At 46.7% G+C, this 26,848-nt stretch overlaps 1 protein-coding gene across 1 annotated transcript in view; it reads right to left on the bottom strand.

Moving 5' to 3' along the window:
• PACRG (parkin coregulated) overlaps positions 1-26,848 on the bottom strand; it is a 1,191,188-nt gene that overhangs the window by 857,155 nt on the left and 307,185 nt on the right. Inside the window, exon 2 of the mRNA XM_085612225.1 lies at positions 25,306-25,440. Coding sequence (XP_085468351.1) covers positions 25,306-25,440 — 135 coding nt within the window. The remainder of the gene's footprint in view (positions 1-25,305; positions 25,441-26,848) is intronic.

Raw genomic sequence — 26,848 nt, 5'->3', positions numbered from 1 at the left:
TCTAAGGTGAGGAATCTATAACTAACGTGTTTCTATCAGATATTATGTTTACTGTACAAAATATTCTGCTGTCTAAAACTGCTGTTAAAAACATTTTACTACAGTACCGGTGACTTTTCCATCGGCTTATGACTTGCGGTGAAGGCCAGTAACCTGGCAAGAAGGGTCGAGGAGAGTGGTTAATCTACCTGTAAAATGATCACCAGCTGTTGTCTAGATTCTCAGAAAAGTCAATCGGGACTTGTTACAAAGAGCGGCAATGTCTTAGTTCATGCAGGGTTGCAGAGTCATTGTAAGCTTTCACTGGGGTAACTATCTCTTCCGGCACATGTCCAAATCATCATGCTGCAAGGCACATGCTCGGTATTTTGGACTAGTCTATATGAAGTCCAAGAACAAGCGTTTCTGTGAACTATAATGAAATCCTTAGTTTACAGCAAACTACCCGGTCAGGTGCTCACAAACTAATTGTCAGGCCTACACAGAGCTGATGTAACTGATCTTGAAATGCATAAATGAATAGCAAAAGCTAAAAGTATATGAAAGCTGGTGATGCACGTATTGGAAAACCAGTGCTAACCTGCTCCTCAAGCAGCATTGTTAAAAAAAAGAATGCTAAAGAACCATAATTCAATACTTCCCATATAAATGTGGCATTGTGTTCACTCTTTGGTGTGCTTTCAATTATATCCTTATAATACACATTCAAAGAGAACACTTAATATTCATCAAAGTAAATAGCAAACTATTACCCATGAATATACTTAGAAACATTCAGAGTGGTTTGCAGTTTTCCTGAAGAAAACATCAATAATGTTTACTCTTTCTTTGGAAAACCAAACAAAGCATTTTATTATAGTAGTTTTAATATCTGTGGGTGTGATGCTTGGGGATCTGCCAACTACATACAAAGCAGGCCAAAACAATACAGAATTTGATGGGAGACTCGGAGCCTAAACATGAGATTGATTGCTGACTGTGCTCTGAACTCCAAAACAAAAGTCAGCCTAAGCAACACACTACTCACCCCACTGTAAAATGGTAAATAACAAAAATAGTACATTAATAAACACAGTTCTCTTTACACAGTCATCCATCCCTATGAATCACTGACATTGCAAAATGTTGACTGTTTGATTATGTCCGCTTGGGGTTTAGATGTATTGTAACATCATTGACTTGGTGGCCCCTCCTAAACACTACTATGACGCTGGGTAAAGGTTGGATGATAATAGGTCAAGAAAAAGTAACCGCAGCCTCATACAAGCACATCAAAATAACAAGACAACATATGTTTGAACAGCAAGAAAAATAAATATTGGCAAAGTCAAAGTCTGGCTTCGATGTACACAAGCATGCACAAATTATGTTTCAAAGTTACATCAAATTAAATGAAGATTCATTGGCTTTTCCAATGCTTAGTGGAGGTGGTGTGGTTTTGGTGGTGAACATTGTGGTGGTAATGATAGTGGTACTAATGAAGGTGTTGGTAGTGGTGTTTTATCTGTGGTATTGGTGCTATTGATGACTATATGTGTTGGTATTGGTGTATGTGGCATTGATGGCAGTGGTTTAAGTGGTGGTGTATTGTGGTGGTGATCCTGGTAGAGGTGGTGGTGTGAGCTTGGTGGTGGTATTGGTACTGATGGTACTGGTAGAAGTATTAGTGAAGGTATTGGTGGTGGTGTTATTGGTATGGGTAGTATTGGTGGCGTTGATATAGGTTGTTAGTAGTAGTATTGGTGATATTTGCAGTGTGGTATTGGTAGTTGGAATATTGTTGATGTTAACATATTAAAAGTGTGCATCTCTTGAACACACCTCCTAATTGCTTGCCATCAAATCTGAATGGCTGACTCCAAAATGGCATCCCATGTGATAAACGACAAGCAATTAGGAGATCATGTTGAGGACATGTCTGATGCAATAAAAATGGTTTCTTTCTGTATAAAATGCTTTTATGAGTTAAATAATTTAATTTAACACAATTTGAGATGGGTAAGTGCAGTTTTAGATATATAACAATTTTTAAAATATTGTAGTATATGCACTTCCAAGAGTGTTGGAAAAAACACCAATCAGCCAATAGCATGGGCTGATCTATGATATCATTCACAATGGCTCAAGCTAATGGCAAAAAGAGGCTGGCCCAGTTAAGCCAATGGTTGAAGGGGGATGACGTATTTCATAGGCAATAGGTCCAGCAGACAGCTGTGCTGTTAGACTTAATCTAGAAAGACGAACAGGACCATATTATACATTGTGCCCCAGGGGTGCAACAGGCATGTGAACCCACTTTGTGCACCCTGGGCACAATGGTATTACAGAAGGGGCCAATGACGCTTGTGTATCTGCTTCTGTAATACTGATAGCACAGGCTCTACATGCGAGCCAGCACTATAATGAGAGGATGTGCCTCTGTGTCCGCTCCGTACTATGGACGCAGGCGTAGAGGCTAACATGCACTTAGGAGGCACACTGAAAGTGTGCCATCTCAGTGAGTCTTCTAAGGGCAGCTATCTGGAGGGGAGAAAGGGAGTCTCATGGACCCCCTCCAGACATCTCCCTATGGCAGGTGCTCTTACTCACTGCACCGGCCTGCAAGCAGATCTCTAATCCCTCTTTGAAGTGCAGGCGGGTTGCCTCTTCCACTGTGAAACATGGAGCGGCTTTGAAGCAGCCACTCTGTTTCACTTAAACGTGCTGATCTGAGGGCAGCATGAGTTTGCCACTGCCCTAGGGGCAGGCATTCTTGGTAATATGAGGCACTGTTCCTAGCTGCGCCCGGCGTACCTTTTGAAAGGTGTGCCGTGGGGCAAACAGGGAAAGTATACCGTACGAGTAAAATGGCCCCTGATTTCATTCTGGTGTTTATGCTTCATTCTTTTTATGTTCTCTCTAAAACACTTAAAATCATTCATACCGTTGTGTTTCTTAGTCAAATGGGATTTACTCCACACCCCTATTTCTACGAATGGAGAGCAGAGGTTTTAATTACCATAGCCTCATAGAATCAATCACACAATCAGTCCATCCATCACCTTTATTCGGCTAAAAGACCGGCATAAAAGCACAATTCATATAAAATACAATAGTGCCAAAAATATATACAGGCCAATGATAAAATATAAGAACAAATACATAAATAGACCCTACCGATACACAAAAAAACCCCTCATATAGCTAACAGTCTAATGCATACCTCATCCTTGCAGTCAATGAGCTTCGGATAAAACCTCATGGAATTTAAATATCTGAGGCCCTAGTCTTTTTCAGGAGAAATGCCAGTGAAAGTAAGCATCTTTAAATCATATTACCCTTGTCACTCCCAACAGCTCTTCATCAAGCTGATAATGAAAGACAGCTGATCTGCCAACAACAATGGAAAGAGGACGGCTTTTGTTATTGATCTCTACCAGAGGACAGACGACCAGATGTCAGCGGTTTCCACGAGAAATCACAACCTATATACATGCGTCTTCCACCAACTTCCTGAATCGCTCTCTGCCAAGCCCCATGGCAATATGAATTTTGATGGCAATGTTGTGGGTTTGTTTTGTTTCTGTCCATAGCCATACCAATTAAGCGAGCTGTATCTTTAGGATGCTTTTCTTAACGCTAAGTAGCTATAATTGACCATACCATATGCTCAAAATAGAATTGTGGGTATTTGACTTATTGACAACTTGGAAGCATTAATGCAATCCTCAATGTTATAACTGTAAGGATTATGTATTGTATTGTATAGCCGCTGCTCAAGAACTTAATGAAGTTGACGAAATGTATGATGATAAGATGTATTATATGTGTTAAATGGTAAAATAATAAAGAGAATAAAAAAAAAAAAGGATGCTTTTCGAATAGAAAAGCTGTGGAATCTGCCACTTGCAATTTCAAGCAAATTTCCAGTCGGAGTATCACAAGGCGTTGCATCACAGCACAAACTGGACTGAGGCGAATAGACACAGGGAGAACAGAAAGAGAAGTCCAGCCAGTTGACAAAAAAAATAATGTAATGCACCACAGCTTACACACATCCCTGTGAACGGTCAAGAGAGACACCAAGCAGCACAGGCCCTCAAACAGCATACAATGGACACCAACCACAGTTGGAACTCACTCTAGTGTTGTGCCTCAGGCCCACATGCTGAGAAAATGACAGACACTGGCACTATATAGTTGGGTGCTATAACTGGCCCAGGGCACGTGCGCCCGGACTCTTTTATTAACAGGGTCACCTGACTGGTGACGCCTGTGGTGGGTGGGTGTAGAGTGTCTTACATCACAGGCTAAACACTAGAATGTATCCAGCCGGATACTACACTCACAAGGACATACAAATAGCACACCACTGCACCAATTGAAAACTCTAAAGACATACTCAAAGTGAGCGAAACAGTCTCACAGACTAATGCTCACTACAGGGCCTGTCCTATCCGAATGTGCAGCAAAACAAACCACACATAAGGTAACAATGGCACAACACACAAAGATTTGTCACAGATGCCACAGCACGAATAAGCAAAAAGTCCTGAGAACGTACTTCAAGTTGCCCTTGCCACATAGTCTGGATGTATGAGAAGATCAGTCTAACAGAAGTCACTGAGAGTCACAATGAACCACCTTAAACCTCAGTTAAACACAGTGGACTACATAGACAGGACACACATCCTCTAAAATTCCCAATCATCAAAGAGTTGCAGCATGCCCATGCCAGACATATCAAATTTGCACCTGCAAAACGACCATCCCACTAGGTAATTAATCAGGATAATGTAAACGGTCTTCAGATCCTCCCCAGAAACAGAAAAATTTAATGAAAACAAAACTAATCTAACTGAGACCTGGTATTCACAATAGATCACCTCATAACACCCATCAGAGCAGAAAGTCAAGGACAGCTATTCCTCAACCCACTCTGACACTTGCCAAGAATATACCATCTCACTCATGAGGGACCGGAAACTGGTCAGGATTGACAAGTGTTGCTTTCACCACGGAGCCTTGCATACCTTCATCAAGGACAACGCTAATGTTATGGCACCCATAGAGGAGAATGGACATTTTACCCAGCTATAGATTGAACAAACAACCCCAGGAGGGCAAACGTGACCTTGGTAGCAGCAAAACATCCAGGTCATAGTCATGGAACAGAAGCATGTGAAAAATCTGATAAATATTTGTTGCTTATTGAATGGACCTTCACTGGCTTACGAAGTAAGTGTCATGACCAAGACTTCCTCAGCTTCATCGGAAAAGTCCACATCATTATCCTGCAGGATATGGAGGTCATGGGGGATCCATTCCTGTCAAGTACCATGTCTGGCAGGTCCCAAAAACCAATAATCCTATCGAAACACCCTCAGCTAGTTTTTCTACTCTCTCAAAAAGTGGAACGGATGAAAACCTCCTGGCCAGCTGGACTCCCGATTACCAGCATTCTTAATGTAGCTGATGAGGCAAATCTATCAAGGTGAAGCTGTGCTTGTCCTCAAAAAAGACAGAAACAACTAAAATATGGGGTTAGACCTTATTGCCAGCTGAACAATAGGCACACTAAGTCTATTTGGTATCTTCAATTTAAATGCAGGAAGTAAAAATATTCAGTGTAGAAAATTACAGAACACCTACTCTGGGGCCCTGACTGATATTATTTTAGATAACAAAAATTACAAGAAAGAACTTGTTATAAGAAAGTTACAACTACAAAAGTTAAGAGGAGTTTACAGTTGTAAGCATCTTCTTGAACTTCTTCCTAGCTATGGTCACACAAAGAATAATAAACAATGTAACCACCTTTCAGAAACTAACCTATGGAGATCATTAATGTCCCAGACAAAGGATGACCCAGAATGTGGCAGTTTACATATTGGGGTGCCGCTCGAGGACCGTTTCCCTGCTGCTGGATACTGGGGCTTGTCAGCACAACGGACGCCGCATCCTGGAGCAATAACGCTGCCTGAACTCACCTGCTGAAGGGGAGAGCCTGCTAATAGAGATCCACGCATTCGGGACTGCGAGGACCAGGGAGCCGTGCGCGCTCCACACCGGCTGCACCTGGCCCTCTTCCCGACTCCTCCCCTGCAAGGTACATTACGACTCGCGGCCCCCGCTTCGCGGGAGCCGCTCGAGGACCGTTTCCCTGCTGCTGGATACTGGGGCTTGTCAGCACAACGGACGCCGCATCCTGGAGCAATAACGCTGCCTGAACTCACCTGCTGAAGGGGAGAGCCTGCTAATAGAGATCCACGCATTCGGGACTGCGAGGACCAGGGAGCCGTGCGCGCTCCACACCGGCTGCACCTGGCCCTCTTCCCGACTCCTCCCCTGCAAGGTACATTACGACTCGCGGCCCCCGCTTCGCGGGTGCCGCTCGAGGACCGTTTCCCTGCTGCTGGATACTGGGGCTTGTCAGCACAACGGACGCCGCATCCTGGAGCAATAACGCTGCCTGAACTCACCTGCTGAAGGGGAGAGCCTGCTAATAGAGATCCACGCATTCGGGACTGCGAGGACCAGGGAGCCGTGCGCGCTCCACACCGGCTGCACCTGGCCCTCTTACCGACTCCTCCCCTGCAAGGTACATTACGACTCGCGGCCCCCGCTTCGCGGGAGCCGCTCGAGGACCGTTTCCCTGCTGCTGGATACTGGGGCTTGTCAGCACAACGGACGCCGCATCCTGGAGCAATAACGCTGCCTGAACTCACCTGCTGAAGGGGAGAGCCTGCTAATAGAGATCCACGCATTCGGGACTGCGAGGACCAGGGAGCCGTGCGCGCTCCACACCGGCTGCACCTGGCCCTCTTCCCGACTCCTCCCCTATCTCCGCCCCCCTCCTCTATATTATCACAATACAGTTCTCGCGCGCTAGCGGGACGCGTGCGGGACGGGAGCCGGGGCGAAGACCGGGCAAAGAGCGGGCCCTCTGAGGCCCTCAGAGTCACGAGGAGACCGGACTGGGGTAAATCCCTATTCGCAACATCTACGAACCGTGAGTCTACAGTTTGATACTGTTAATATTAACATGGCTGACATTGTAGCTATTAACTCTCCTGCTAAACATGGTGTTCCAACCAAAGGTACATTGGTAGACTATTTTAAAAAGATGGCAGTACCCACGGACAAGGAGACTACACTCGATGAACGAAGGGCCGAGCGACGCCGTTCCATAGAGTGCATGAAAAATAGGACATTACTGGACAGTACATCTCCTCTGACTTCGTCCCTTATTGTGCTAAGCCCTTCTACCTTGACGCAGGAGGCGCTAGCCATGGATAACGTCCCAGAGCTGTTAAGAACAATTGATCCTATACCCAGTAATTTTAACTCCTTACCAGTTTTAACTAATGTGTCTTCCGCTTATACTTCTACTATTTCTGGAAAGGAAATCGATATTGTTATTACTCCAACTGAACCGAGGGCTAAGACCACTATTAAAAAGGCAGGGAGGGTACAGGTGTCCAAAGTTATAAGGCCCCCCCCGCTCAAGAGAAGAAAGAGGTTAGGTAACTTGCCAATTCGCAATATTAATCACACTGATTTTGGCAAGGGCACCACACAAACTGAGAGCATTGCATCACTGACAAAGGCTCCATTACCACTCTTAATTACACGCGACTTGGCTGTAACACCCTCCACCTCCCTGGTTCTTCCCCCTCCTGACTTGTCTCGCTCTCCATTGCTCCTACCTGAACTATGTACAGTGACATCACACCTTGAGAGCATCGAGAAGCTGATTAGATCGTTCACTCTACCCATCATAGAAAGATTAAAAAATATAGAGTCACGATTGGGGAATTTAGAATCTTTATTCACAAAAAATCCAGGGACACCGAAAGATTCCACACATTACCCGTCTCCCCCTACGGATTCAGATCCACCTCTCACGCACACTAGGATTAACGAGATAGGCAGCTCCAATTCTCAGTGTAGGGATAAGCCCACCCTTACCGCAATTAATCCAAGTCATGGCCAACATGTAGATGGTGAACTAAGGAAGGAAATAATAAACCCTAACAGAGTAACATCCCCAAACGAGAAGGGGGAGAATCACTTCTCAGTTATAGTAAGTGATTCACGTAGCCATCAAGTTAATTTGCCCCCAGAGGCGGTACCATATGTGGTGGTGTTAACTGAAGTTCCACCTCTGGATAAGGGCAGAAATGAGGGTTATTATAACCTAAAAAACAAAATCGTGCACTGGCTTAGGACAAATAGACCCCTTCCCCCTAACATCAATGGAGAGATACTGCATGTGCGGAGACTTCCTTGGTTGGGCCGTAGAATCAAAGATCTAGAAGGGGATGTAATCATTATTAATTTTAGAGACCCCAATGCAGTCAAATACATCTTAGACTACCCTCTGGGCTCTACACGGGGATCTATAAACCCCCGTGTATTATCTTATTTCTACCCAAGATCAACAGTCTCTTATAATGTACATCCCAGGGCTCCAAGAAAAACTGTGGCCCTTTTTCATCCATTCGTAGCACCATCTGCTTCCCTTGTTCCACATTGTAACATGCATGTACCTAGTCATGTGGCATATGAAAAAGTAGCAGAATGGACTACGGTTCCACCTAGAAATCACAGAATGGGACCTCGGAGGGTGAATTACACGCTACCATTTACTCCCCTCGAAGTTGATAATAGATTTGGGGCTTTATCAGGAGTTGATGACTGTGATTGACTCAGTATTTCCTTTGGCTATGGGCATAGCATACATGGGGGCCAGGATGAGGGTATGGATTTGATTTTCAAACGGTCGACTTGCTGTCCACACCATTCTATCTCTGACAGGCAACTTATGTCCTCACTGGTGGGTCGCTCAGGGCCCCTGGAACATGCTCTGGCGGCCACAGATGAAATAGCTACCGAATCTTACTGTTCCGCAAACATGGAGAACGGGGTGGAGGCGGTGGGTGGCTGCTTCCTACGAAAGGCCAAAGTTCCACAGGGGCCCTCATGCAACGCACAAAGTGCGCGGGAGGTCTGTGCTCTATTGAGGATAGAAGAAATTACCCCGCACGAGGCTTTTATGCCTGTAACTAGAACTTTGAGGGCTTTAGAGATTCTGTCATGGAACGTGGCTGGGCTCCCCAATAAGTTAGGCAATACTGATTGGGAAACCTTTATCAAAAAACAGGACATTTGTATGTTCCAAGAGACGTGGTCCAGAGAAAATCTTAGCCACCCTGGTTTTGCTATTTTTGATATTCCAGCTAGATGGGGCGGGAAGGGACGCCCGTCTGGTGGCCTATCAACATGGATTGCATGTCATTTAGGTTGCACTGCCGAGGTGGTAGAAACTAACTCTCTGGATATCCTATGTGTCGTCCTGCGTTGGCCCAATGGGGCGGGTCTGAGACTGGTAAATATATACTCTAGACCGGTTGGAGTTGCAGCCACCTCAAGGACACTGGAGGATTTAGGGCTTTTTCTTGACTCCCTCACTGGCCCAGATATACTCTTGGTCGGAGGGGATTTCAATATTCAGTTCGAACCACTCCCGGCGTATCTAGATGGGATCAGCAGTGAGGAGGATGATTTCTGGGGAATTCAGAGAATTACAGGTCCGCCAGCCAGGGTAGCATCACCTCTCCTATTGCAAGTTCTAACATTAATATTGGCAAATTCACTTAGAGCATGCAATGGTAGGTTTAAGGGGGATAATCCGCCCAAGCCAACTTTTAATAGACCAAGGCAGGAGTCCCGGATCGATTACATACTGATCAGACTCCAAGACTGGAAATTGGCATTAGACTTTAAAATTGCCCAAAGGGCTGATAGTGATCATAACCCCTTAATCCTCTCATTAGCTGCGGATGGTTTTCTCAGGCCAGAAACTCGGGGAAATGGTTTACCTGCCCCTAGCCTCACTCTGTCTAGCAACAGACGAAGACTAAGGTGGGATAGACTATTAGAGAAACCGAATTGTATAAGGGCTATATATGAGCAAGTGGCTGTAACTTTGGAAAGAATGGAGAGCCTTCTCCCTCAATTGCCCTCGTCGGAGGGCTGTTCTTCCCTTGAGGATATCCATCAGACTTTTTGCGCCAACCTAGCTGAGGTATTGAATCCTGTGGTTCGGGGCAGGAAAACGAGGAGTGAAAGAGCCTCTTGGTTCAACGCCAGCTGTAGGCTGGCAAAGAAAGATCTCCTTCAAGCACTTAAGAATAAGGAAACATCCTCTGTGATCAGGGAAAAGAGGGTGGCCTATAAGTCCAGTCTTGAAGCTGCGAAAATAGACTGGGATTGGGAGAACTGGTCAGAAATAACATCTGCTCTCAAAGTCAGAGATTCCAAAAAATTCTGGCACATAGTCAGACATGGTTCTGCTGAACCTGTTAAGGCAATAGATGGTAATGTTACAGCTGAAGTCTGGGAAAAACACTTCTCGTCCCTTTATAGCAGTGTTGGGATAGACCAAATGGGAACTCCGCCTGAGAGCTTAGTGAACCCCACTGATAGTTGCATGGTGCTGGAAGACTTTAAGCTGGAGGAAGTGGAAAGGGCAATCACCTGCCTTTCTTTAGGAAAAGCGCCAGGCTTAGATAAGATTCCAGGTGACCTCCTAAGGCACAAAGTCAGAATTTGGGCATTCTACTTCCTGATACTGTTCAACGCAATTATTCATGGGATGGCACTTCCCCCAACTTGGCTGGGGGCGGAGATTGTGCCCATTTTTAAAAGGGGCTCACCTTTGCTCCCCGCCAATTATAGACCGATCAGTCTGATAGACGTTCCACAGAAACTCTTTGCGAGGCTTCTGCTGGATCGACTTTTGGACTGGATTGAGGAGAGGGATGTCCTGAGCCCTCTCCAGGCTGGGTTTCGCCAGAAGATCTCTACCGTGGACCAGGTCTTTAGGCTGTCCCTTATTTATTGGAAAACAATACAGCTGGAGGGTGGCAGCCTCTATACTGTATTTGTAGATCTAAGGGCTGCGTTCGACCTTGTTCCGCGTGGTAAGCTTTGGGAAGTCTTGGCGAAAGTTGGGGTGCCAGCTGATCTCCTGAATATGATCATCCGCCTCCATACAAACACCTATGCCCGTGTGAGGTGCGGTGCGCAGGGCGTACTCTCAAACAAGTTTCCCGTTGAGAGAGGGGTCAGGCAGGGGTGCGTACTTGCACCGACCCTGTTCTGCCTCTTTGTCAACGGGGTCATTGACCACCTTAATGGGGTCCCCAATTCGGATGTCCCGAAGTTGGCGGGAAGGAGGGTCCCAGCGATTATGTTCGCTGATGATACCCTCCTTCTCTCCAAGTCACCTATGGGAATCCAGCGTGTTCTGGGTGGTTTTGGGGACTTCTGTAGAGAGCATGGATTGGAAATTAACACCACAAAGACCAAATTTATGGCCTTCAATCCGCCACCCAGGTTTCACCGCATTCCTCGCATTGGGGAAAATGTATTAGACCGAGTGAGCACATTTGAATACCTTGGTGTCACACTCAACGAGGAACTGGGGTGGGGTCAACACCAGGAGAAAACAAGGCTGAAGCTGGCGCAACATATTGGTGGAATACTAGCAATGGTGGGGAAGAATAGGTCAACCCTTAAACCCATAGGCCCTCCTCTTCATATTTATAGAGTCCAAGCAAGAGGAGCAGTTACCTATGGGAGTGAATTATGGGGTCATAAAATCCTGGACAGCCTGACAAAGGAGGAGAACAGATTCCTTAGGTGTCTAGCAGCTCTTCCACCGAGCACACCGCTAGTGCCTTTACGACTTGACCTAGGCATTAGACCACTGGAGGAAGAGTTGGCACTTCGTCCTGTGATCTACTGGCGCAGATTATGGACAGTGCCTGAATTGATTCACTATAGACAGGGTCTCCAGGAAGTTCTCAGCTTCCCAAATTCGGGGAACATTCCTTGGCTTAAATTCATAAGGAATAGTTTGATGAGCCTAGGACTAGATGCACTATGGAACGATCCTGGTAATGTTTGTCCCAAACTTTCTAAAAAGGCTCTAACCAAGGTGTATCATGATTCTAAGGGTCCTTCACTCCGACCCTCCAAATCCCTAGGGTCCCTAACAAACCAATTCCTTTTTATGAAGAGTACATACATCTTCGAATCGGCCTTGGATAATGTTTACCCCGTAATAATTAGGAAGCTCTACCTCCAATGGAGGCACGGGTCCTTGCCAATTCGTGCTTTCACTAGCTCCTGGTCCCAGTCGACACCCAGTATTTGCCCGGCATGCAGCGCAAGTGAGGAAACTGAGCTGCATTTTATATTTTTTTGCACAGGCTATACTGAGTTCCGAAGAAAGTGGATCATTCCCATCTGTAGGAACCTGGGCTTCGTAAGGTGCCATCAAGCCTTTAGAATTCTTAAGAGCGAAACAGCCGCGCACATTGTCTTCGCAGTGGCAAAATTCTTGGGGGCTTTCTGGCACAAACGGAAAAAATACCTAAAAATGTCGATTTGATTTATGCATGTAATTAGTATGTATCAGCTGTTTGGATGCATTATTTTTAAAGATTTTAATATTGTTGCCAAATGTTTTATACTGATTTTATGTGCTTTTATGGATTTATTCCGAAATAAAGTTTTCTTGAACTTGATATTGAACGTTTTTGACACTGCTTGGTGGAATGAGTCAAAAACTCTATCTTCTGTAAGAACACTATATCAGCTCACAGAGATGAAAGTGTAGCCACTTCACTCTGATAAACCAAAGCATGGTCTTAATTATTCCAAACTAGAGAACATACAGAGTCCTCTCCACATTAGCTCTGTATTGGACAATATGTGTTCAAATCCTACTATAGAAAACATAGCAAAAGGCATAGGGAAGAGAACCATTTTCCATGATGCAATCAAGCTTCAGAATAGACGATGTTATTAGAAAGTGATAATATGCATTAGCAAATGTGATGCAGCTATAGACATAGATCAAAGGTGGGTACATTAAGCCCTGCTCCATTACCTTCAAGTCTGCCTTCAGTCTAGTCTCTAGTGTATGCGCTTCGAAAACACTGCACACTATGACCTTAAACCAAGCCCTTCAGTGGCTAACCTTGGTGTTCAACAAAACAGGTGGCCAAGAGTCAGTAGGGATGTCTTCCATTCCTTCACTGTACTTTTCCATGGTGGGAAAGTCTTAAGACAAGGTAAAGTGGAGAATGTGGGGGGCGTGGCCAAGATGGCGGCGCGGAAGGATGCAGGATCGTGCCCCTCTGGCGCCGTCATTCTATAGCTTTGTGATCCAGCCCAATCCCGGTGCTCTTGAGCACTGTACCGGGACCGGGTGAATTCGGCGAGCAGTGCGGTACCTGTCTGCCGTGGATCCAGCGCGAGGATTGTGTCCTGCTGGTGCCTGCATCGAGAACCGGAGCGGAGACTTAGCGGAATGAACGAGTAGGCCGGTAGCCGAGTGGCAATGCCGGGCGGCGTGGCTCGCCCGTGAAGCGCCAGGAGGCTGCTGCGGATTCGAGGCGGTCTGAAGAGCAGAGCGGAGGGGCCGGAGTACTGGACTGCGGTGAGCTGAGGTGTGAAAGGAGGTGAGGACTGGGCTAGCGCAGCGGCCGGGAAACAGAGCACCATTAGACCCGCCATTTTGCGTGACCCGCCATTACAGAGCTCCCGCGAGTCGTTCAGACCTGACTGCGGCCCACATCTGGATACTCGTGAGCTCCTGCAATTGACTTGGGATGGGGCCTCTCCCCGCAAATGGGGGTGTGTGGAAGCCCCCGGTGACTGATACTCCCTGAGACCCTGCTTCCATCTTGACGGCTCCCGGGCAGAGAACGAGTGCCCTGGTGCGCCTGGGAAGCGGGCGAAGTATCGGGCCCCACGGGTCCAGTAGCTCCTTCGTGTATTCCACCAGACTGAGTGCCGCTAGCGGGCCCTGGCATCGGAGGAGACAGCCTTTCAGACTATCGACGGAGGCCGCAAGTACTGGATAGAACGGGCTGGGCCGGGGCTCTTCTCGACGCCCGGGGGGCCGTGGGCCTTGGTGGGGCCTGGCTGGAGCACACGGGTGCCTCCAGGAACAACACCTGGATCTCCAGGCACATGCTGAAGATCTGGAGAACCGCTCCCGGTGGAATAATATACAGATTAGAGGTGTGCCGTGGTGAGAGGAAGGAGATGACCTCAGGGCTTATGTTGGGGCGCTGTTCCAGCAGATACTGGGAGAAGAGGGCCCGACTGACATTCAGATGGACCGGGTCCATAGAGTGGGTCTTCCCCGAGGAAACAAAGCCGCCAGATATTCTTGTTTGCATCCACAATTTTCAGTTAAAAGAACGGATAATACGGAGAGCGAGGGAGGCCCAGCCAGTGCACTTCCGGGGTCAGACGCCCTCCATTTTCCAGGACTTAGCGGCTTCCACTCTGCTCAAACGACATGACTTCAGCTCACATCTTCGCGAGTGGGGCATCCCCTACTCGTGGGGCCATCCCTTCCGCATCATCTTTATATTACTAGGGAAGCTGCACCAGATCCGTTCGCTCACGGAGGCCCTTGAGGTACTCAGCCTTGACAGCGCACAGACAGCAGAGCAGGTGGAGAAGCCAAGGGAGCGGGGCTCTCGTCGAGCAACATGATAGCAGCGAGTCGGCAAGTCAGCCTCCGCCTTGAAGCCTGACCAGGCTTCAATGACCAAGGAGAGGGAAGCAGTGCTCTCCCCACTTTCAAAGCCGTCGGATCGTCCGGCTACCCCTTGAGCTGCGCATCTGAACTGCACCGTAGTGGGTACTATGTTGGGCTTGCCGGGGAGGGGGGGGGGGCACAGGTGGTTATCCCGAATGCTCGCTGACAAACTTTTCACTGGCGGGTGGGACGACATCGACCCTCTGCGGCCCGGGCTGCTGCTCGAGCCACGACCCCCTGGGTCCTCCATTCCCAGACGAACTATGGTCATGTTTTGTTCTTTATTCAGGTTATGATATTTGTTTTCCCTTTGAGATTTGGGATTGTTGTGGTTTTGTTTTGGGATACTCCGCACCAGTTGGCATTCCGGTACTGTCTTCCTATCATGGTACGGGGGCGCTTGGTTCGACATAGACCTCATCGTGAGATGCTGACACACCAGCTCAATATTCCTCCACACCCACCCGATGGGGAAGGCCCTCAAGATAGTTAGCCTTAACGTGCGGGGCATAAACAATCCAGTGAAAAGGGCAGCGGTATTGTCTTTACTCGAAAACGCTGGGAGCGATATCTGTCTCCTGCAGGAGACACATCTCCTCTCGAAGGACACCATCCGTATGCGCACTAGGCGCTTCCCCCAACAATTTTAGTCGGCAGGCCCATCTATGAAAAATGGCGTAGCAATTCTGGTCGGGGCGCATTTCCCGGGTAAGGTCATAGCGACTGTGGCAGAGATCAAGGGGCGTTTGCTAGCGATCAGAGTGCAATGGGGTGGGATACACTTAACTGTGGCATTATTTTATGCTCCAAATACACAGCAGGAGCCCTTCATTCTCAGTGCTCTCATGGAGGTCCTTACGATTCAAGATGCGGCGATACTGGTAGGGGGGACCTTAATCTAGTGATGGACACAGACCTGGATAGGTCTGGTCAAAGATCACATCAAACAGAGGCATTTTCTAAACGGGGTCGGGAGTGGTTAGCGGACAACGGGCTACATGATGTCTGGAACACGCAGCACCCTGGGGTCCGTGATTACAGCTACTACTCCGCATCACACAAGACCTATACGCGCCTTGACCATTTTTTGGCTTCCACTCCCTTAGTACGCCACCTGCATACTGCCACGATCGAGCCCCGATCCTTGTCCGATCATGCTCTTATCACTGTGCATGTTCCTGCCCAGACGTCACATGCGTTTCCCCCTGGGTGGCGCTTGCGGGAGAGTCTCTTACACTCCGTGGACACGGTGCAACGCATCAAGCAAAAATTAGAGGAATATTTACAACTTAATGATGTGGGTTCCGCGCCGCTCTCAGCAGTATGGGAGGCCTTGAAATTAGTCACCAGGGGTGAATTTATCACCATATCTGCAGCTGATAACAAACTCCAGAAAGAGAAGCGCAGCGAGCTAGAGAAAGGGGTGGAGGAGCTTGAATCGATACACAAACGAACTGGGGCGGCGAGGGTGTGGAGGGAACTGGAGAACCGCAGGCACCTGTTGAAACATCTAGATCTTGACAGGGCAGAATATGCCTTTCTTCACCTCCGCCACAAATTCTACCTTAGCAGTGATAAGTGTGGTAAACTGCTGGCTCACAGATTACAAGCTAAAACACAAACAACTCTGATTCAATTGACCAGGGACCAGAACGGGGAGGAACAGAGTGCTGACGAGCACATAGTGGAAACCTTTCACGTGTTCTATGGGGTCTTGTATACCGGGCAAGATCCACTGGCACAGGACCCGCGTGTTTACTTGAACACCTGTGAGATCTCCCCTCTCCCCAAGACTACGGCAGATACACTCGACTCTGCCATTCGCATAGAGGAGGTGATTACGGCTATCTCTAGATTGAAATTGGGCAAATCACCTGGTCCCGATGGGTTTTCGGCCTCTTTTTATAAGACCTTTTCTAGGGAGCTGGCTCCCTTTTTAACCAAACTGTTTAACTCCTTTTTAGAGACGGGAGCGGTAACACCCTCCATGTCTGAGGCAGCTATCTCAGTCATCCTAAAACCTGCTAAAGATCCCCAGGAATGTGGCTCCTACAGGCCTAAATCCCTCCTCCACATCGATGCGAAAATCTTCGCTGGCATTTTAGCGGCGCGCTTAAACCTACTCATGGCAGACCTAATAGACCCTGGTCAGGCGGGTTTTATACCCACGCGGCAGGGGGGGGAACAACACTAAACGACTCTTCCACCTTGTAGATGGCATACAGCGGTCGGGTAAGCAGGCCTTCTTGCTGTCCATAGATGCCGAGAAGGCATTCAACAGGGTGGGGTAGACCTATCTGTTTGAGTCCCTGTGCTGCTACGGGTTTGGGAAGAACTTCATCAAGTGGATCCAATGCATCTACTGTGCGCCCAAGGCATTTGTGAGAGTAAACGGCAGCAGATCTGCTGCCTTTCCGATTTTCCGGGGGACCCACTGAGGTTGCCCCCTATCCCAACTTCTATTCGTGCTCTATATGGAGCCCTTGGCCCAAGGTATACGAGTGGACAAGCACATAAAAGGTTTGAAATTTGGAGCGTATGTTTATAAAATAAGTCTCTATGCGGACAATGTGATTCTCTCCCTTAACCAGCCTCAATTGACTCTGCCGGCTCTCCTTGACGTTGTTTTTGCATTTGTCACCCCGAGTGGGAAGGGTATGCTCAGACGTGAGTCCCTTGCTCTCCATGCCACTGGAATCAAGCTATCCTGGCTGACGAGGGCTGAAAGCCCGAAACCGGTCCTAGGATGCTTGTTTCCAGTCCAGGGAGGACCTGGCTTGGCAGTTCGGGCTGGACTGTTCCCATGGGGCACAGGGTCAAGACTGATTTGCATATGGCTGGGTTCAAACTGGAATGGCATGGTGAGCAAAAAAACGATGGATTTAAGCCCAGATCTCTGTACTGGGGTGAATGTATGACATTGTTCTGCATTCTGTCCATCAATTGTTGTTTTTGCATTTGTCACCCCGAGTGGGAAGGGTATGCTCAGACGTGAGTCCCTTGCTCTCCATGCCACTGGAATCAAGCTATCCTGGCTGACGAGGGCTGAAAGCCCGAAACCGGTCCTAGGATGCTTGTTTCCAGTCCAGGGAGGACCTGGCTTGGAAGTTCGGGCTGAACTGTTCCCATGGGGCACAGGGTCAAGACTGATTTGCATATGGCTGGGTTCAAACTGGAATGGCATGGTGAGCAAAAAAACGATGGATTTAAGCCCAGATCTCTGTACTGGGGTGAATGTATGACATTGTTCTGCATTCTGTCCATCAATTGTTGTTTTTGCATTTGTCACCCCGAGTGGGAAGGGTATGCTCAGACGTGAGTCCCTTGCTCTCCATGGCACTGGAATCAAGCTATCCTGGCTGACGAGGGCTGAAAGCCCGAAACCGGTCCTAGGATGCTTGTTTCCAGTCCAGGGAGGACCTGGCTTGGCAGTTCGGGCTGGACTGTTCCCATGGGGCACAGGGTCAAGACTGATTTGCATATGGCTGGGTTCAAACTGGAATGGCATGGTGAGCAAAAAAACGATGGATTTAAGCCCAGATCTCTGTACTGGGGTGAATGTATGACATTGTTCTGCATTCTGTCCATCAATTGTAGTTTTTGCATTTGTCACCCCGAGTGGGAAGGGTATGCTCAGACGTGAGTCCCTTGCTCTCCATGCCACTGGAATCAAGCTATCCTGGCTGACGAGGGCTGAAAGCCCGAAACCGGTCCTAGGATGCTTGTTTCCAGTCCAGGGAGGACCTGGCTTGGCAGTTCGGGCTGGACTGTTCCCATGGGGCACAGGGTCAAGACTGATTTGCATATGGCTGGGTTCAAACTGGAATGGCATGGTGAGCAAAAAAACGATGGATTTAAGCCCAGATCTCTGTACTGGGGTGAATGTATGACATTGTTCTGCATTCTGTCCATCAATTGTTGTTTTTGCACGGCTCTCCTTGACGAGCTTCTCGCTTTTGGGGAGGTGTCAGGGTTTAAAGTCAACCTGGGTAAATCCAATATATTGAATTTGTCGGTCCCCCCAGCTATGGTGGATGTCCTACAGCAGCAATTCCCATTCCAGTGGTCCCAGCACGACATATCGTACTTGGGTATCCGCCTTGCTCTGACCATCGCTCGGACGGTTGCTCTTAATTATACGAATATCCTGGAACACACGGCCAAAGCACTGGATGCCTGGTCGCACTTGTGCCTAGCATGGTTTGGGAGGATTGCGGCAGTGAAAATGACAGTCCTCCCGAAAATTCTTTATATTTTTCAAACAATCCCTATGATGCCCCCACCACGGGCACTAGCGCAACTGCAGACCCTGATCAATAAGTTTGTATGGGGGGGAAGCCGCACCTTTCACTCACTCAGATGGCTCGTTCGAAGACTCAGGGTGGAGAGGGTCTCCTATTGATTAATGGCTATTACCAGGCGGCCAGTCTCTGCTACATAGTGGAATGGAACAGACCGCTATCCGGTAAGCACTGGAACTTTATGGATCAGACGGTGGCTGGCATTATTCTCTGGAGAGAGCTGTGGTTGCCTCGCAAGCACATGGCATGGGGGATATACTCCTCCCCTGTCACCTCCCTGACTCTTAAGGTCTGGGACGTGGTGGCTGTTAAGAAGGGGAGGACTTCCTTTCCTTCGCCTATGACCCCCATTGTGGACAACCTAGATTTTCCCCTGGGACAGGCTTCAGCGGTGTTTCAGCGCTGGCGAGAGGAGGGCTGCAAAAGAGTGGGGTCCCTCTTTGATACTGAAGGGCTGGCCCCATTTGAACAGATAAAGAAAGACTATGGTCTCCTAGCGACTGATGAGTATTCCTATCGCCAATTGTATCACTGGATTACGGCGCCTTCCAAATACACTCAAATGTCCCGCCCCCTTACCATGTTTGAAAAATTGTTACTTCGCAAGCGCGACGATCGTCGTCTTATTTCTGAACTATATGCCATGCTTACAGCGCAACCTGCCGAGCAACGCACAAGGGCACAAGTCAGTTGGGAAACTAAGTTGGGTAGGCCACTAACTACTAAGGAATGGGACCACATACTTTATAGAACACATCACACTGCACTCAATACTGCTGGGGCAGAATCCACCTTTAAAGTCTTTTCATATTGGTACTATACCCCTGTGCGAATTCATAGTTGGGACAAGAGCAAATCGGACCTTTGCCGGAGAGGCTGTGCGATGTCTGGCACTCTATCTCGCCTGTTATGGCACTGCCCCAAACTACAGCGATATTGGATGGAGGTCCTCAATAACATAGATGAAGTGTTTGGCATTTCCATACCCCGCTCCCCAGAACACACTCTACTCGGTCTTTCACACCCAAGAGTTTTTCCATTAAGATCTAAGCGAGGTAGGAAAATAGCATTAGCGCTGCTGGTGGCTAGACAGACTATTTTAGCTCAATGGGGCACGACATCTGTTCCTGAAGTGCTAACCTGGGTGCATCGCTTGTGGTATATATTGGCTAGCGAACGCATGTCCTTCGTTGTGGCGGGCAAAGGGGAGGTTCTTGCAAAACTGTGGGCGCCATTCTTGCAATTGTTAGCTAAGGACATGATGAGAGAAATCACTTGCCCAAAATATTTGCAAATCCTTAAACTGCTACCACGGGAGAGGTACGCTACCACTCAGCCACTGGCAATCTAGGCATGACACTATACCAACACTTCTGTTCAGGGGCCTAGGATACAGTGAAGAGGCAATCACTGGTGCCGATGAGGGTGGGGGAGGGTTGCAGGGGTCTAGGGATAGGTTTGTTTTTGTAGTGTTCCCCTATTTGTTCTGTCTTTCTTTAGCCTATTATTTTTTCTCTCATGAAAACTATGAGGTCGTAGATTAATACAAGGCAGTATCGATTACCGCGCGGCCGGCCTCCGGGTTGTTGGCACAAACGCTGTGTATTGTTACACATGATACGCTCTGCCGGCCTTTGGATGTAGGCAGGAAGCTGTGTTCTCCCATTTCGACTTCCTACTAATAAAAAGATTGGTCCTTAAAGTGGAGAATGTTCTTCTTGCTATCCCCTTGATAAAGCTATTGGAAGTGTGCATCCTTGGTGTATGCCACCGGAGACTGCAAAATGATAAACAATATTCTGCATAGATCACAGAGACAGTCAAGAAAGCCAGGCATTTAGACTAAGACATACCAATTCAAGATCGGTGCTAAGAAGACCAGGCTAGGAAGGTGTATAGCTAAGAAGTTATTTAAGAACACATTTACTTCAGGCAACAATGAATGTGGCAAAGCTTTGAAGTGTATTCTTATGTGTTGCATGTGATTGTGACCTGATTGCATACAACATGGACTAACATTGCTTTTGCATTCAGAAACAAGTGAAAGGCCCACAAAGCAGGCTAACTTTCCGTTTTCTTTTTCCAGCTAATGAACCGGAGGATTGACATGTTTTTAATTCACACGTGCTCACAGGATCAAAAAGGACAATTTCCTTTCTCTGGTGGATGCATTGTTTGTGAACGCAGCAGCTGAAAAGATTGGTATGTGAATGGTGACCTTGTGAGGTTCATCGTGTAAGAAGAAAGAAAGAGAAATAACAGTAAGTTACAGCATGCAGTTTTAGAGCAAGAAACATTGTTAAAAAATCCTATATAATTATACAGGACTCTTGCATGAGCCTGTTCGAAAATCCTGTATAATTATTCAGATGAAACTATTAGGATAGATATGTGTGACAGAATATAATTGAGGCACATTTAACCAGTGCCCTAATGTGCATAGTTGTTTCTTGGTTGAATATAATGCTAACAATCATTCCAATGCCTATGATTTGTAGACAAAAGGAGTATAATAAATAATCAACTAGTGAAATCCGAATAGTGTAGCAAAACTGAGGGTACAGAGCAGAGCTCTGTGTATACCTGTGGATGAGAGATTCTCTGACTGTCTGACTCCTAACACTCCCTTCCACTCAACTAACTCAGTGGGGCGAAGTGAAAGACACCTGCTACTTCTCGTTTTAACCTTTTGTGGCTTATCGGATCTACCGATAGTGACTTGACTAAATGTGGGCCAACACACCAGAAGATTTCTACAAGCAGTGGATCCTGGAGCTCACACCAGGACAGAGTGACAGCCTTGGGATAGCACAAACAGTGATGGGTAGGCTTAGATTTGCTAACACATATTCTTACATACGTAGCTTCTCTATAAAGCTACACTAACAGTTCCATCATAAATTAGTCCCCAAATTTCTGTAAGGAATCCTGCATCTAGCCAGCACTATCTTAGTACACTATGTGCTCACATTTAGTGTATGCCACTAAAGAAAATAGATTGCTACGTAACTGAGCTACTTCAGATGGATAAGGGCATTCCAGTTCCACACAAATGCAAGGATAAAACAAGCAAAGTACATTGGCAAGCTGCTCAAAGAAACTGCCTGCCCTTAGAGACCAACAGATAAAGACCAGACACTCAGGTTCTGAAAGGCTTTGAAGAAATAACAGGATGACGGGTCCAATGATACCTCTATGTAGTCAATACTTAGTAACTACTCCCAGATCCTCTTCAACGTCCACAGGTTAACTTGCACTAAGGTCAACCAATAGTTTCTGCTTTTAGAGAGGTGTACTTGTGAGCTGTATATGAACTTGGCACAACTGAGACCACAGGAGACCCCTTTCTCATGTTCTAATGTAGGGGACACTAACCTAAAAAACATAAATTGAACCTATTCCTTAAGAGAAACAATAGGAACATGTTCTCTGCTCATGGAGAATAGGAAGACTAGTACTGGAAATGTAAGCCATACATTACCAAGCCCTTGAGATTACAGGCACACTGAGCAGCACCACAGAGCTGAAGTAGATGCCCTTGTTCCCCAGAGCACAGCCAACCGTGTACACCGACAGCAAACACTGTGAAGCACTGAGTACTGCTGCCAGTGTGAGCTGCATATCAGGCACCAGGCTGCACAAATACTGCCACCTGATACAGACACAACCGGACAGTATATAAAAAATGCAGAAAGGGGTGTACATGCATGGGCTTTATTGCTGAACCTAGCAAACAACAGAGCAAAGCATCACACTACCAACCAGGGCTTTAAGTGGGATGAAAAAACTGGGAGGGTCTCTCAAATGGGTGTGGCCGATGTAATTAAGGGTGAGGCTTAAAAACAAGTAAGCTAAAAATCTATGCTTAGCATAGTGTGCCACCTGACTAGTATTTTGCTGCTTTTTTCATTGCATCCAGATATATAATACAAGTAACATTACACCTACAACAAGCCAGGACTATTGGCTTGGTCAGTGGTTGTTATTTGCATACGATAAATAAACAACAATTACGGCTTCGATGTATATAATATTGAAAATGTTTCAGTTCTGAAATGATGAGACTGTGAAAGAACTATTGCGAGTCTCTTTGGAGTTACAGCAAAGGCAGTGAAGGGTGGCACTGCTGCAGAGCTAAGATTTTTTTTCACCCTGAGGGCGAGGGCAAAGATCGAGAGCCTGGTAGGGATCCGTCTCAGCACCTGTATTTTTAGACTTGCGGGTGCTGAGCACCGGCAGGGCCCAGCACACTTAAAGCCCTGCTACCAATAATGTTCTTCCTAACTGACAATCTTGTAATCTGAAATACACCGGTATTGGTAGAAGCTTGATTCTGGAACTGAAATAAAACCTTATAAGGGAAAATGGGTTTTTCAGACATTTTTTGGGATACAAGTATGTAAAATGTGACCAATCAGTAAAACAAAAGTGATCTCTAAGTAACTGAAGCCGTCTGAAGTTAAACATGCCCCATACGTTATGAATACTAGATTCTTTACACTTTGACATTCAGAAAGAACCTTTTATTTTTGGTTGATTAGGAGAAACTGTCAAAATAAGCGATTTAAACAAAAATGAACTATTAGCTCAGTATGAACAGGCAATTTGTGCATCACCTTGGCACGCATTTACTGGCCCTGGTCATTACTTTTTGAAGTTATCTACATCTGGTAATGTTAATGTATATAGCAAACTAGACTAGTGCCCTTACCAAATGGGAGAAGAACTTGTCAGTTGAGTGGGACAGTTGTATTACCAGAATATTCTATTTAAATGACAGTACGCCACATAAAACCAGTGCAACATTTCAGTTTCTGTAAATAAGACTATACAAGATCACACTGCTTTATGGCAATTACTAAAAACATATTTTATGATACCACATATGCAGGGGTGATACGTTTTTTATCAATACATTCGATTTACAATCATGCAAAATATAACAAATCGCACTCCTGAACTTGACAGGGGTTCCTTTTCATTGAGTTAACAATTATTCCCCATTTTTATACAATGATAACCTGGGCCACTGGAATTTTACAGGCGGGCCATTTTCCTCATAACTATGGATTTGCTTCATCTGCCACATAATCCATCATATGCCACATAATCTCCAGATTTAAACAAAAATATGTTTCTAGTTCAAGTGAATGAAAAGTTACTAAAAATAAGGCAAATGTGTTGCCACGCGGCGGAAAGGCCCTTTGCAAAGGTTGCCTCGTCTTTGTTTTTTTGTTCCTTATTTCCCAATTTGGGTGTTAAACTGGTAGTGAGAAAAACTCTTCCCAGTCAGTGTTTACCAGAGTAAAAATTTCAAAATTGGGAAGTAATACCATCACAACATGTGCAGCATTAAACTGTGTAATTCCAGTGGCCCTGGTAAATAGCATACACTGGGCAACTATGAACTTTCAGGCGCACCTGCACACCCTGAATTCACACCACCGACACAGATTCACAGAGATACCAATTCCAGTAGCTGACTGGGTCTCAATCCGTCGCCTTCATTACTGCACACCCTTTGTATTTACTTACATCCATCACAATATTTGTATGTTCCCAGAAAATGTAGTCCCTGACTGACAAATCACAGGCGGGGGTGGGAAACTGTCCTTGGACAACAGCAATAATTAAATTGCGGGAGGAGGCTAAAGATCAGCTTCGGTTTTTCAAATTTAATTTTAAAACTCGCTCTGGTCTGCTGGGGGATTGGCAGGTTTTTACAAATAACATCAGCGGGCCTTTTAGACGGAAATGCCGCCGCATTCGAATGGAGTCATTAGGCAATACATTTATTTTGAAGCCAATTAACCTTTTGTCAGTGAGACGTCGGTGCCGTAATGATTTCAGCCGGGTAGGTCGGCCTCTAACTGAGGCACGTAGGACGGCGATTACGTCGCCTGACACGCGCGCAGACGGGGCGGACGGCCGCGGAATGACAATCCGCCTTCGGTGGTATTCCGTCCTGCGTTTGCAGAGGGGCTTAGCCATTTAGGTAATTAAAGCTTCCATTTGGAAGCGTTCTGCAGGAAGGTGAAATTCGGGCCTGATAAATGGCCCCAGCTCACTGCATGCGGGCACTTCCCTCGCTTGATGGACGGCCTGAAATCGTCCGGGCTGCCAGGTACTCATAAAAATAGAGATGGATTCGGCAGCCTGCAATTCTCTGAGGCAAAGCCGCTCTGTCATCTTCCCTTTCGCGGGATATAATTTAATTGTTAGCCAAGGCGGACGGCAGGCTCCTGGGGCCTGTCTCCTAACGGCCTCCCCCCACCACCTTTCATTTGCTGAGAAATTACTTCAGTTTATTTACTTACAAGCCAACTTTGTTTGGCCATCTGAGATGTCACTTTAATAAGTGCAGCTGGCAGCGGCAGCTGTGCGCTCACGTACCTTCCAGGCGATTTTGTTTCCCATCGTGTCGTGCTCAAGGGCGATCGGGAAGTCTCCGCGCTCGTAGAACTTGCGGAAGGCCGTGGGCTTCGCCGGCCTTTCTTTGAATGCCCCTGCGGCCGGAGGGCCTCTGACCTGCGAAAAAGGAAAACAAATATATCTCATCATGCTCAGTTACGACCATAGGTATTTAAAAGGGGGCAGCAGAATGCGCTTGAGAGAAAAAGGTTGAGAAGTGTATCTCTAATGAAATGAAATGCATTTGAAATTCTCTTCATTATGTGAGGGTCATTTTTGAGCTAAAGCCGGATACAACTAGGTCCAAACGAGAGAGAGAGAGAAATTGGAAAGATAACTGAATGACTTCTTTGACAAAAGAGTGGTATTCTAGAGCCCATTACAAACTTTTTTTTAGGGCAAAAGAGGGTATATTTGGCGTCAAACTGGCACCATTTTCAGACAGACGTATATTTTAAAGCAGGGTGAAAGAGCACGAGTTCTATGGAAAACTCTACTTTATGAACACACATTAAAAATATTTGTATATTTTAGCAGAAAAAGGGACTAGAAATTCACCGCTGATATGTGGCTTGTCCAATAGGTAGCGCCTTAGTACTACTGAAATAGGCCCTTCCTAGGGACGATTTATTGCAAACATCCAACCCAACTGCAGTTGCTAAAGTACCATAACCCTAAGGGCATGGAGACGAACAAGGTGATGATAGTTACTCACTTGGAAAGAAATACAAACTGAGAAATCATTATCTTTTTCTTCTGCATCTATTTATTACACACATTATGTTAATGATCAATCGTAACTAGTGATACTTTCGCAATAATCATTTGGCAGCCAACAACAGCATTAAGAATTTGTCTTTTTATAAACTCTGGTATAGCACAACACACTGGCAAACTCTTCCATGAGCCTACTAACTGTTAGGGAAATTATTTTTATTTCATCATGTCACAATCCACAATCTTGTCACCCTCTGCTGCATCAGCTATAACTTGTCTCTACTCTTTTTAGGTCTCGCCTGGCGTAAGCTGCGCAGACTTGCGCAGACTCGCTGGCGAGATTTAATGAGTTAGGGTAGATTTCACTAGCGAGGTTTAAGCCCTGCCCCTCTTTTCCATTGGCTGACGTCACCGTTTATGCTAAACGGTGGCCAGCCATTGGAAAAGAGCTTCCAGTGACGTACAGTTTTCTCTTTTAGAGCTGTCCCAGTTGGACTGGCTCGCTTGGTTTACGTTTGTGGTAAAAGCTTTCTTGTCTTTATGGGGCTATGTGTTTCAAACACATGGCCCCATAAAGACAAGAAACCTTTCATGGCAGAAGGAAAGCAGGCCGCATGTTTATTTTTGCATCACGCTTAACCCCTTGGCTGCGGCAGGAATTCCGCCGCAGCGCTGGGGGGGGGTTTGGGGGCAGCGCGGTGGCGCTGTGCTCATGACGGAGCCACTCCGTCATGAGCCACGGTTGAGCTGTGCTCATGACGGAGTGGTTCCGTCATGACTCCGCCCACTGCGCTAATCGCCCCCACAG

The sequence above is a fragment of the Triturus cristatus genome, chromosome 6 (assembly GCF_964204655.1).
Source record: "Triturus cristatus chromosome 6, aTriCri1.1, whole genome shotgun sequence".
NCBI lineage: Eukaryota > Metazoa > Chordata > Amphibia > Caudata > Salamandridae > Triturus > Triturus cristatus.
Note: the sequence above shows the minus strand (reverse complement) of the source record. Positions and strands in the feature narration are given on the sequence as shown.